We start from the raw sequence: 12793 nt of genomic DNA, 5'->3' as shown, positions 1-12793 counted from the left end.
GTGCATGTCTTATTAATGCTGTTGTGAAACAGCACGCCGACGTGCTTGGATGATCCAGTGTGGGGTGATGATTCTGGCGAGCAGGGCATATAATGATATGCAGATGTATTAACATGAAGTTCTCGACATTTGGCAGCAGGAAAGGTGGTCCGCCGTTGACAGGCAGAGCGGTTGATCGCAAACTGGCTTCATGACGGCATGAAACCGATATTTGACCTTTCTGCCATATTGTCTGTTCATACCCGCCATGACGCCCGACGCCAATGGGCACAGAAAAAGCTGCCCCAAGATAGCTGATGGCTGTACCCAGCTATTGGTTGGAGAGGGAAAAAACGATTGGGAAACGCGCAAAGGATTAGAAAGCCAAAGGTTTATAGGACTAGAAGAGGTGGCAGAAATAGGTTGGGGAAGGTCACAGATGGATTGAATCGCAAAAGATCCAACATTCCTGAGACTTTGAGGGCAGGACACTGGCTAACCCTTTTTGGTGGTTCCAGATTTTAGGATATAATTATAGAACGGTATGACAGAAGGAGGCCATCAAGTCTGAGAGTCCTACAAAGAGTAATCAAGTTAGTCCCACTAGTTAGTCCTCCCTTTCAGCATTCTGAAGGGACAGTTCTCTCCACAACATCCTGGTCTACTTGTCAGTCACCCCAACATCCCCTCCCTGTCCTACAATATCTTTCCATGAAAACGCAGGAGGTGCAACACCTGTCCTTTCACATCCTCTCTTCACTTCATCCAAGGCCCCAAACATTCCTTCCAAGTGAAATGGTGATTTACTTGTACTACTTTCAATTTAGTATACTGTGTTCGCTGCTCATGATGCGGTCACCTCTGCATTAGGGAGACCAAATGGAAACTGGATGAACATTTTGCAGAACACCTCCTTTCCGTCGATCAGCATGACCCTGAAATTCCTGTTGCTTGTCATTTCACCTTGCTCCCACTCTGACCTTTCTGCCCTTAGCCTGCTACAGTGTCCTAAGGAAGCTTGATACAAGCTTAAGGGGCAGCATCTCAACTTTCAGTTCAGCTCTCTACAACCTTCTGGACTCAACATTGAGTTCAACAATTTTAGATCGTTCTGATCTTTGCATTCAGATAGCTTTTATCCAGCCATTCACAGCCCATCTGGGCACATCTTTTGTTTCTTTACCCATAACCACAAAACCTTTTGTCATTTAATCTCTCCTATCCTCCACCCTATCACAGACCTTCCCTTTTGTTCTCCCCACCCTGACTTCCCTCCCGCTTTAATTTGCTCAAAGCTGATTGCATTTCTATCTTTCCTCTTCAACGTCTTCATCAACCCGAAACATTAACTGTTTCTCTCCCCACAGATGCTGCCTGGCCTGCTGAGTATTTCTAGCATTTTCTGTTTTTATTTCAGATTTCAGCATTTGTAGTACTTCGCTTTTGTGTTCAGTTAGTCCCACTCCCTGGCTCTCTTCCCATATACCTGCAATTCTTTTCCCTTCAAGTATTTATCAAATTCGCTTTTGAAATCTACTATTGAATCTCTTTCCGCCATTCTATCATTCCAAAACCTAACATTCATTGATTTAAACAAAAGTTTTTCCTCATGTCGCTTCTGATTCTTTTGCTTTCTGATTATCGACTCCAGCCATTGGAAACAGTGAACTCACATCCTCCAGAGGTCCACCTTTGCTTCCCCATTGTAAAATTTTTGACTTATTGAAACAGGCGGAATGATGCCCCTGCCTGAATTTCTGCCACTTTTGCCTCCTTTTCTTATCCGTGAGAAGTATAATTGCATGATACACGTGAACTTGGCAAAAACCAGCAGGAGTAGGACCCACCATTGCAGTTTTTCTAATGGAATGATGGGAAAGCAGGACTAGATGAGGGACAGGGTGTAAGTGGCTGCATTTTAGACTTGTTGGAGTTTGAGGTTATGTGTATGGGAGGCCCAAAAGGAGAACATGAGGAAAATTGAACCAAAAAGGGAAAAAACATATGTAAACGTTCCAGTGGCAGAGGGCAATATACAGGCAGTTATGAAATCTTGTGCAAAGAGGCAGTCTTGGTGATGGATAGGAGGTGGAATTTCAATCTCGGCTCAATTGAACATGATGCCAAGACATTTACCTGACTTGTCCAGTAGCATGCAGTAGGGTGATTTACTCAAAATTCACTTTCAGTAAGAAGAAACTAACCGAAAATAATCTCAAAATAATTTTAACTTATGAATAAAAAGAATCAATAGCATTCATTATGTTACGACTTGTCCCTGGGCGAGGTGCCCTAATTTGTCATGACTGCGGATGAGATACCCCCAAATTGTTACCTTCCCAAATGGGACCCCAATTTTGATATGCTCCCAGGTGAGGAGGAATGAGCTGGCTCCCCTTCTTTAATGCTTCCCTCGTGGATACCTTATCCAAGTCCAAATGTATTTATGTTTTAGAAAGAGCCAATTTATCTAAGCCTTCTTGAGTCAAAGAAAGAGTAAGCTTGTTACTAAAACCCAAGAAAAGAATAATAAAAACACAACAGACATACACACAGATCAGAAATGAGAAGTTGGGCCCGAAAATAAAAATTGAAAAAGATATATGATTCAGCCTTTGGCTTGTCCATGAGGAGTAGATGGTGAAATATTGTGGCAGTTACGTTGGGTGATTCCAGTAGAGCTGACTTTGGCAGTTGAGCAATTGGTTTGGAGACACTTGGTTCTGCAGGTTAGCTGAAGGAGTTGTCCTGTTTCCTTTTTGACTGTGGTTTTGCTGACTTGCCTCCAGCCAGACAGAGAGAAGAGACTTTTACCAGCAAACTGCAGGGATGCCTAGTTGCTGTTCTTCTGCTATGACCTTCACAGCACACACTAGCGCACCAGAACTAGAACGCACTGATCAATTTTGCAGCTGGCTTTTTAACCCATTCCCTTTTGTATTCCTGGAAGGGAAAAAACAAACATGTCTTTTACCCAGAACCTACTTTCTTTCAACTCAGTCCATTTCCACCTCCTGTGATATAACTCAATAAGAGTTGGCTTCTGCTGAAATGGTAATCAGTCTCCATTGTCTCTGCAACCATAGGAGATTAAAATTCAATCTTTTGCATTGCTTCTCTCCCTTTCAAGTGTGTCTGTCCGAAGTAGGCATGATATTCCGTTCTCTCTGGACTAGTCGGTCCAGAGAGAATTTTCCAAAAAATGGTTACTTTACAGTCTTAGCCAGCTTTTGCTTGTATCTCCTTTTTAAAAACAAGTCTTCCTCAAAAAGTTCAATTTGCCCATAAGTAATTTGGCTGTGATCCGCTGTCATGAGGATTAGTAACACTAATATAACCATGTGTGTGAAAATAATTTGTTTGCGGATGATGCAGTTGGTTTGTACACCAAATGGTTTAAGTACTTCTCTCATTTCGCTGTGCTAGAAAGATGCAGCAAACCTGCAGTAATAAGCAGTGCTGAAATTTGAGTTCCCACCATTTACTGGAATTCTAAGAACCACTTTGTTGAATCGCAACAGTTTCTATTTGAGTGTCAGCAGTGACAGCCTTTATCTTTATATTGCTTTTATTCATAAAACTTGATGGTGGTCGTATGAAATTAGATGGAAGAGGTTTCACACTGGAAGATGTTAGTGTCTTCGAGCAAAAACAGTGGACATCACAGCTCCCCACCCAGCAACACCTTCGCCCAAGATATTCCAGTCGCTGCTTACTATGGGCTGAATTTTACAGCTGTGTGCGGATGAATGTCCCTCCCAATCCACTGTAAAATCAGGCATAGTAACCTCAGGTCAGGTCCCCGATATCATTAAGCCCGATTGGAACATTACATGAAGCACATTGATGAGTTGGAGGCTGCAGCTGAGACTGCATGAGAGATAAAGGAAATTATTTTCTGAGCGCTCTCCACAAGCGTGAGATGTTGAACCATTCAAAGATTCAGCTGTAAGCTGGTCAACAGGGAAGAGGGGTTTCAGCCAAGGAGGGACCATCAGATGGCAGGCTGAAAGGAAGGAGGCATTGAGTGCCGTCGGAATTGTGCACTCTGGTGGAGGCACCTTAAATTAAATGAGGAAGAGGGAAGGAGAGAGGGGAGAGGAGAGCAAGTGGCCAGAGGCAGCAGCAACCAGCTTGCCAGGCACATGTGTGACATGCTGACATTAAAGGGCCAAAAGGCCTCAGAGATGAGAGGGGGCAGGGCTGCCCAAGGAAAAGACATTACCTGAAAAAAGGGTGTATGGGCAGTGTTCAAATTACCAGTTCTGTAGAAGGCTGCGTCAATCTAGGCGCCAGAGGCAGGCTGCTAATCCTGATGCCCCATTAGCCTCGATGACCTTGGCAAGCACCCACTGGTCACCCAAGCCTGCGAGGGCCCTGGAATTGTGATGGTCTCCTGCACAGTAACAGGAGTCTCTTCTTTCACCGCAGCATCCTAAAGTGTTGGTGCCACTGGCAGAGAAGGAGAGGAAACACATGGCGTAGGATCAGGAATTGGCCATTTAGCCTTTGAACCTGCTCCATCATTCAATAAGATCATGGCTGATCTGGTCGTCATCTTGACTCCACTTTCCTGTCTGCCCCCCATAAACCTTGACTCCCTTTCCTATCAAAAATCTGTCTAACTCTGCCTTGTATAAATTCAATGACCCAGCCTCCACTGTTTTCTGGGCAAGATAGTTCCACATACTAACGATCCTTTGAGAGAAAAACTTCTGCTCATCTCCACCTTAAAAGGGAAACCTCTTATTCTTCAACTGTGTACCCTGGTTCTAGTCTCCCGCACAAGTGGAAACATTCTCCTAGCATCTTACCCTATCAAGTGATCTCAGAATCTAATATGTTTCAATAAGATCACCCCTCATTCTTGTGGACTCTATTGAGTAGTATAGAACCCAACCGTTCAAACTTTCTTCATAAGATAAGCCCCTCAACCCAGGAATGAGTTGAGTGAACCTTCTCTGAATTGCTTGTAATGTAATTATATCTTTTTTCCAAATAACGAGACCCTGAGAGGAGCCCCCAGATGCAGACAGCTGTTGTTCATCCGCCATCATGAGGTCCAGTTGGCCCTTCCTGCTTACTTGAGATGAATGAGGACCTAGTGGAGATTCCACGTGCTTCATCCATCCCTCACATTGGCTCTGTCCACTTGAGCTCAAGACAACATGAGGGCTTGCAGGTTTGCACGTATCCCAAAATCCCCTGATTATACTGCTGGGTCTGGCGCTTGATGAGATTTACCAAGATCTTAACGGAGAATGTCACGTGTTCAGAAGAGGAGAAGATTATATAGCTCATGGCCTGGATAGACTCCTCCACTGTACTTGCCAGGCTGCACATACTGCCTGGAAGCTCTGCCAGATCTTCGCCTACCTCCCTTTGGATATCCAACACAGACAACTTCAGACACGCATCTGCCTGGAGCTCAGCGTCTTCCTGGTCTTCCACATTTGAGAGTTAGAGACCTGGTCTGTCACAGCCTCTGACATCTGGTCTGCCAATTGTGCAGTTTTCAAATCAGTAGATGCAACCGTTTTGGCCGACATGACCAAACCCACTAAGCTGGTGCTAGCTGCGGAACAAGAATATGATGTTGCGTCCTCTGAATTCCCCTCCTCTTCATAAGACCTTATGCTGGGTCCTTTGGGGGATAGTGTCTGCTGGGGCGGATGATTGATCTAAAGAAATTACACACATAATTGCAACTCAACAATGAGGAGAAAGACTTAGAGAAATAGCTGCAACATGTCACGTTTGTCACAGAGGTAGGCATTTGCAACTATTGCAGCACACATGTACCCATCCACACTCCCTCATCTCCTATTGCTAAGAGCGATTTTCAAAGATACTCATCAACCCCAGTACGATCTCTGGCCTCTTCTCTTCCAACCAATCTGGCCTCCTGTTGACTGGTCAGATGTCCTCCTCCATCATCACCATACCTCGGTGTCATTTTTAAAAATAATGCTCCTGTGAAGACTCTTTATAAATATGTTGTTATTGTTGAATTCTTGAGTGGACAGAAGCTCCTGCCTACAATATTCAGTGCCCTGAATCACTTACATTTCCAGCTCCGATTTAAGCAACACTGAGGAAACAAGGAGAAATGGTTGGCAATAAAAGGGGGAGGAAGATGGAGGGCAGTGAACAGGGGAGAGAAATGGAAGACTGTGAATGTGGAGGGAAATGAAGGACAGTGAACAGGGGTGTGGGGGGGAATTTAAGGTCAGTAAATGGGGGAGGGAAATGGATTACAGTGGGAATAAGTGTGAAGCTGGGAATGGTGCTTTGAAGTGTGGAGGAAGGAAAGCTGAGGCTTGGAGTGTAGAATAGCGCCAGCATCAACTGAAGAGCAAGAGACGAGGAAAACTGTCCCAGCAATAACTGAGTCTCTTTGTTTGAAGCCTCCCAGACAACATCTGTGGTTGAAATTGCGGAACTCATTGGGAATTTTTGCAGAAGAAGTCTTCTATTGCAAGATCACAAAATTTAGGCCTATCATAGTTCATCCAGCCAGAATGACTCTAAACTCCCCCATTGTGAAACGCTATTGTTTTTAAATATTTCAAGATTTTCACCAACTAACCTGAATGACAAGCAATTGTATTTTTCATCAGAACACCTTTCTGACATTTGTTGTCATAGATCACAGCATTTTGAGTATTCTATTTCAAATGCCTGACTGACAGTTTGGTTCTCTTTGTCCAATATTGATTTTTTCTTCAATATGCAAAGGTTAACAATTAAATCAGGCAGAATTGATGTTTGATTCATGTCATCATTTTAAGCAGTACATTTATTGACGAAGTAGTAAAACCAGTTTGACTTAATACTCTAATTTTTCAAACATGTTTCTTGCAGGCAAAAACTTGATATCCAGGATGAAAAAGTTCCTGTTATTTTGTGCACTTACTTTAGTCAGAAGATACGTCCAAAAAAAATTGCTGTAGCAGAAGTTAACCATTGCTGTCCGGGAAAACCAATGGTGTTCAGGAAAGCGCCAATGTCTTTAGCTGTGAAATTTAATCTTATTGATTCAAGACAAAAGCATAATTCAGCTGATCAGGTGAGTTTCAAGCATTTTTGCAGTTTTGTTTTGTGAATGTTTTCATCGTGATGAAAGGTATTAAGAGACAGGAAATGAAACACTTCAGATACCCAGTGCCATCATCGAGCAGCCCCAGAATGAGTATAGCCCAGTTAGTTGCAGAGGAAAGCTCCATCTATCATGGTGAGCACTCTACACTGAACTAGCATGATAGCTATTCGTTTCCCAAAATGGTTTTTTTCTAGATCCTATTTTCTAGTTTCCTGTTACACACTGAATTAGGGTAGTTCCATATTGGATCCTTGTTCCTTCGGAACTGGCTTAAGACTGGCACACTCTATAAGTCAGTAATGAATTCTTTTATTTCATCTTTTGATCTGGGTTCCAACTGAGCCCACTCATTTTTTATTCATTCACGGGATGTGGGCTTCACTGGTTAGGCCCCCATTTATTATCCATCTCTAGTTTCCCTTGAGGAGGTGGTGGTGAGCTGCCTTCTTGAACCGCTGCAGTCCATGTGATGTAGGTACACCCACAGTGCTGTTAGGAAGGGAGTTCCAAGATTTTGACCCAGCATCAGTGAAGGAACAGCGATATATTTCCAATTCAGAATGTGAGCGACGTAGAGGGGAATTTCCAAGTGGTGGTGCTCCCATCTATCTGCTGCCCTTGTCCTTCAAGATGGTAGTGGTTGGGTGTTTGGAAGGTGCTGTCTGTGGAGCCCTGGTGAATTCCTGCAGTGCATCTTGTAGATGGTACACACTGCTGCTACTGTGTGTTTGGTGGTGGAGGGAGTGAATGTTTGTGGATGTGGTGCCATTCAAATGGGCTGCTTTGTCCTGGACAGTGTCAAGCTTCTTGAGTGTTGTGGGAGCTACATTGATCCAGGCAAGTGGGTAGTATTCCATCATACTCCTGACTTGTGCATTGTAGATGGTTGACAGGCTTTGAGGAGTCAGGAAGTGAGTTACTCATCGCAGGATTCCCAGCCTCTGACCTGCTCTTGTAGCCACAGTATTTATTTGGCTAGTCCAGTTCAGTTTCTAGTCAATGGTAACCCCCAGGATGTTGATAGTGGGGGGTTTAGTGATGATAATGTCATTGAACATCAAGGGGCAATGGTTAGATTCTCTCTTGATGGAGATGGTCATTGCCTGACACTTGAGTGGCACGAATGTTACTTGCCACTTGTCAGCCCAAGCTTGGGTAATGTCCAGGCCTTGCTGCATTTGGGCATGGACTGCTTCAGTATCTGAGTCGTGAATGGTGCTGGACATTGCACAATCATCAGCAAACGTCCCCACTTCTGACTTTATGATGGAAGGAAGGTCATTGATGAAGCAGCTGAAGGTGGTTGGGCCGAGGACACTACTCTGAGGAACTCCTGCAGTGATGTCCTTGTGCTGAGATGATTGACTTCCAACAACCACAACCACCTCCCTTTGTGCTAGGTATAACTCCTATTAGTGGAGAGCTTTCCCCCTGATTCCCATTGACTCCAGTTTTTCTAGGACTCCTTGATGCCACACTCGATCAAATGCAGCCTTGATGTGAAGGGCAGTCACTCTCACCTCACCTCTGGAGCTCAGCTGTTTTGTCCATGTTTGAACCAAGGCTGTAATGAGGTTAGGAGCTGAGTGGCCCTGGCGGAAACCAAACTGGACGTCAGTGAGCAGGTTATTGCTAAGCAAGTGCTGCTTGATAGCACTGTTGATGACCCCTTCCATTACTTTACTGATGATGGAGAGTAGACTGATGGGGCGGTAATTAGCGGGGTTGGATTTGTCCTGCTTTTTATGTATAGGACATGCCTGGGCAATTTTCCACATAGTCAGGTAGATGCCAGTGTTGTAGCTGTACTGGAACAGCCTGGCTAGGCGCGTGGCAAGTTCGGAACACAAGTCTTCAGTACTATTGCCGGAATATTGTCAGGGCCCATAGCCTTTGCAGTATCTGATGCCTTCAGCCGTTTATTGATATTACGTGGAGTGAATCGAATTGGCTGAAGTCTGGCATCTGTGATGCTGGGGACCTCTGGAGGAGGCCCAGATGGATCACCCACTCAGCACTTCTGGCTGAAGATTGCAGCAAATGCTTCAGCCTTATCTTTTGCACTGATGTGCTGGGCTCCCCCATCATTGAGGCTGGGGATATTTGTGGAGCCTCCACCTCCAGTAAGTTGATGATTTGACATTGGGTTGGATTTAAAACCAGGTTCTCAAGATGCACAACTAATATCTACCCACTGCATTTAGAGTTTAACCAAACGTTTGTAAAAATTAAACATTATAGCTGAATATTTAAATTGTGGGATTTAGTCATCTTAATTTTATGATTATTTACACACACAGGTGCACAACTTTCCTGTTCTTCAGCCTGTGCCCTTATCATTGTAATTTTCCTGGCCTTAGTGAGTTTCATTCAGTTTTCCTTACCACTGTGAAATCACTTAACCTTCACTATGTGTTTGATAATGCAGATTTCTAACTTCAAATAGAGAACTGTGTGCACCATGTAGCAGTACACAATGTGCTTTCCGTGGTGACATCTTAATGGGATCTCTTTAAACATGGGATTGTGGTGATGTAATAGGCTAGTTGCCTAGAGTGAGAGCTCCCAAGGTCAATTTCAGGTTGATGACCTTTCATCAGAACCCAAGGTGAAAGGTCATCAACTTGAAATGTTAACCCTAACTTCCTCTCTCCATAGATGTTGCCTGACCTGTTGAGCGTTTCCAGCACTTTGTTTTCATTTCAGATGCACACAATACCCTGTGCTATTTTGACTATACCACATATTTCCCAATCACATTGGTTTATATGACAAGCTTGTTACTAAACATCAGTTTGCCCACCTGGCAAGATCCCTGTGGAATTGTTAAGGTCATTACAACCACTCTGTGTCTGCTTCATGGGTATCCTTGAAACATGTCAATTTTTATCACGTTATAAAGCAGCTACATGAACATCCATATACTTTACCAAAAATCAGTGCTTGGGCTTTGTAGCTGTGATAAGCACTTAACTTTGCATCTTGGTCCTAGTGTCTAGAATACCTTACAAATATCACTCACTTTCCATGCGATGCTAATTGTTTAGTTTCTACTGCTGCATGAAATATGCAGAAGAAAGGCTACATGCCTTGTTGGGTGGTCTTTATTCTTTTAATGACCATATTCAATACTTTGCTCCCACTCATGCTTTCATGCATGCTTTCCAACAAAAATGAACTGCCCTCCATGGTGGGTCTTTTATTTTCTCTCCCCAATTTTCTCTTGCTCTGTTACGCAAAAAAATTTGAGTTCTTGCCAAATTAAGATACCATGGGTGCCATTACATGCGTGGCTTACAAGTGGCCATTATTCATGTGGAAACCTTGGCGATGAGTATCAACAAACTAATCACAACCGTATTTAGTCCCACTCTCACCCAACATCCACACATTCAGGAGAAGCTTGTTGGCGAGTGATCAAGAGTGGGAACCCAAGATTATATTTTAACCGCCCTCAAACAAGAATTGCTGGAACCAACCATCAACTATTTCCGCCTCAGCCCCCTCTACCATAGGCTCAGCTTTGATCAGTTAGTTCAGCATAGACCAGGGTTTGAACATGGGTCCTTCCTGGTCCCTGTGCCTCAGTATTGAACTCTCTAGCTATCGAGGGAACCTGAGGTAGATATTTTGAGACTGTACAGAATGAGGATGGTCATGAGGAGTGCTATAACCGATGCAGTTGGTAAAGCAGAGTTATTTTAAAAATCCCAGAGGGAAATTTTAAACAACTGTCATAACCAATAATTTTAAGTGTTATGTTTGAGATGCGACTCTAAACTCAGGAATCAGACCACTGGTTCTCGAGGTTTTACATTAAACTAAGTGAAACATTTTATTAACTTACATAGGCTAAAATATATGTACACATGGCTACAAATTACTACCATCATAACATTTAATAAATTCCCAAACTAATCTCCGTTAAGGCAACAGCAACCCATAGACTTAAGCAAACACCAGGCAAAACATTTTCACCTTATGAATTCAAAATGAGGTTATTTTCAGTGTGGAGCCAGTTGGAGGCTTGTAGCTACCTTTTGATTTTACATTGCCTCTGTTCTGCACACCCGAAAACTACTGAAGTTATACTTCCCACCATTGATTGAATTCAAATTCTCATTGTCTCACCAATCTCTTTGAATTTTATCTTTTAACAATGAAACCCCTGTCATAGTACCAATTTTATTAGTAACATAAACATATTGCTTGGTAGCTGCTAGAAAGGCGTCAACTTTTCACCCCACTTCTTGATTGCCCTTTTCAAAAAATGCAAATGCATGCAATCTCTCTTACATATCAAAACTCGTACTCATCAAAGCACCCAGGCTGGCTGGCTTTAATCCAATTAAGACATACCCGCAGACTAAACAGCAATTTTAAAAGAAAAATATTTTCCAAAATATTATATATATTAATAGTTTCATGACAAGGAGATGCATCTACAATTGTACATGATGTTGAAAAATATCTTGAGAGAATGCCGTCGTTTATGATTTTTCCCAGCAGAAGCAGGCCAATTGTCAGAGTTAAAAACAAAAAACTGCGGATGCTGGAAATCCAAAACAAAAACAGAATTACCTGGAAAAACTCAGCAGGTCTGGCAGCATCGGCAGAGAAGAAAAGAGTTGACGTTTCGAGTCCTCATGACCCTTGAACAGAACTGTTGAAGGGTCATGAGGACTTGAAACGTCAACTCTTTTCTTCTCCGCCGATGCTGCCAGACCTGCTGAGTTTTTCCAATTGTCAGAGTGTTTAAGCAATTTGTAGACAATGCTTATCAGAACAGCGAAGGCCCTACAAGGCAATCATTCAGATTTCCATCAGTTGACTGGAAAGGAATTGTTCAGATGGAGAAAAATTCAAGAATTTCACTAGAATTCTCTGCTCACAATCCACGTTCATTCTGTGCAAATCCAGCACTTCATTCTCCAATGTATGACAAGACATGGCTACCCATTAAACCCTCTCCTCCAGCTCATAAACCCCTCCCAATTGCCATAAGAGCAAATGCAAATATCTATACTGTGCAGGCTTGAAGGTAGATCATGAAGTATAACTGTTGTGAAAATATTGTTCTATATGATTAACTATATCACCTCACTTGTAATATTTTCCAAACTTCAGCCAACTTGCCAGATATAAGCTGAATTACAGTAAACAAAGTACAAGACACCTCCTGACCCCCACCACAAACAAATAAAAATTCTACCCTATGCGTGGGAACGTAGAAAATTTGTGGCACAGAAGGAGACTACTCAGCTCATTGTGTTTGTGCTGGCTGAAAAAGTGAGATTCACCCTAATCCCCCTTTTCAGCCCTTGGCCCATAACCCCGTAGGTTACAATACTTAAGTGCATCTCCAAGCACTTTTTAAATGTGATGAGGGTTTCTACCTCTCAGACAATGAGTTCCAGAATTCCACCACCTTTTGGGTGAAAAAAGTTCTCAACAGTTCTCTCTTATCATTTTTCTTATTAAGTCCATGTACCCTGGGTAATGACCCCTCTGCTAAGAGAAATATGTCCTTCCCATCTATCTAGGTTGCTCATAATTTTATACACCTCAGTTAAATCTCCCCTCAGCCTTCAAAGGACACAATTCCAGCCTAGCCAATCTATCCTCATTGCATAGGTGGAAATGGGTTCTACGCGACAATTTTCACAGCTTCTTCCAGCATTAAACATGTATGTTGATTTAAATAGGTGGAGA

General features: G+C 43.0%; 1 protein-coding gene across 2 annotated transcripts in view; it reads left to right on the top strand.

Annotated features, from left to right (window-relative positions):
• The window catches only part of spidr (scaffold protein involved in DNA repair), a 341449-nt gene that overhangs the window by 230969 nt on the left and 97687 nt on the right, over positions 1-12793 (top strand). For both annotated transcript variants that reach the window (XM_078540540.1, XM_078540539.1), the window contains exon 9: positions 6844-7048. In XM_078540540.1, the coding sequence (XP_078396666.1) occupies positions 6844-7048 (205 nt within the window). The remainder of the gene's footprint in view (positions 1-6843; positions 7049-12793) is intronic.

Source organism: Cetorhinus maximus, chromosome 4 (assembly GCF_964194155.1).
Source record: "Cetorhinus maximus chromosome 4, sCetMax3.hap1.1, whole genome shotgun sequence".
Lineage (NCBI taxonomy): Eukaryota > Metazoa > Chordata > Chondrichthyes > Lamniformes > Cetorhinidae > Cetorhinus > Cetorhinus maximus.
Note: the sequence above shows the minus strand (reverse complement) of the source record. Positions and strands in the feature narration are given on the sequence as shown.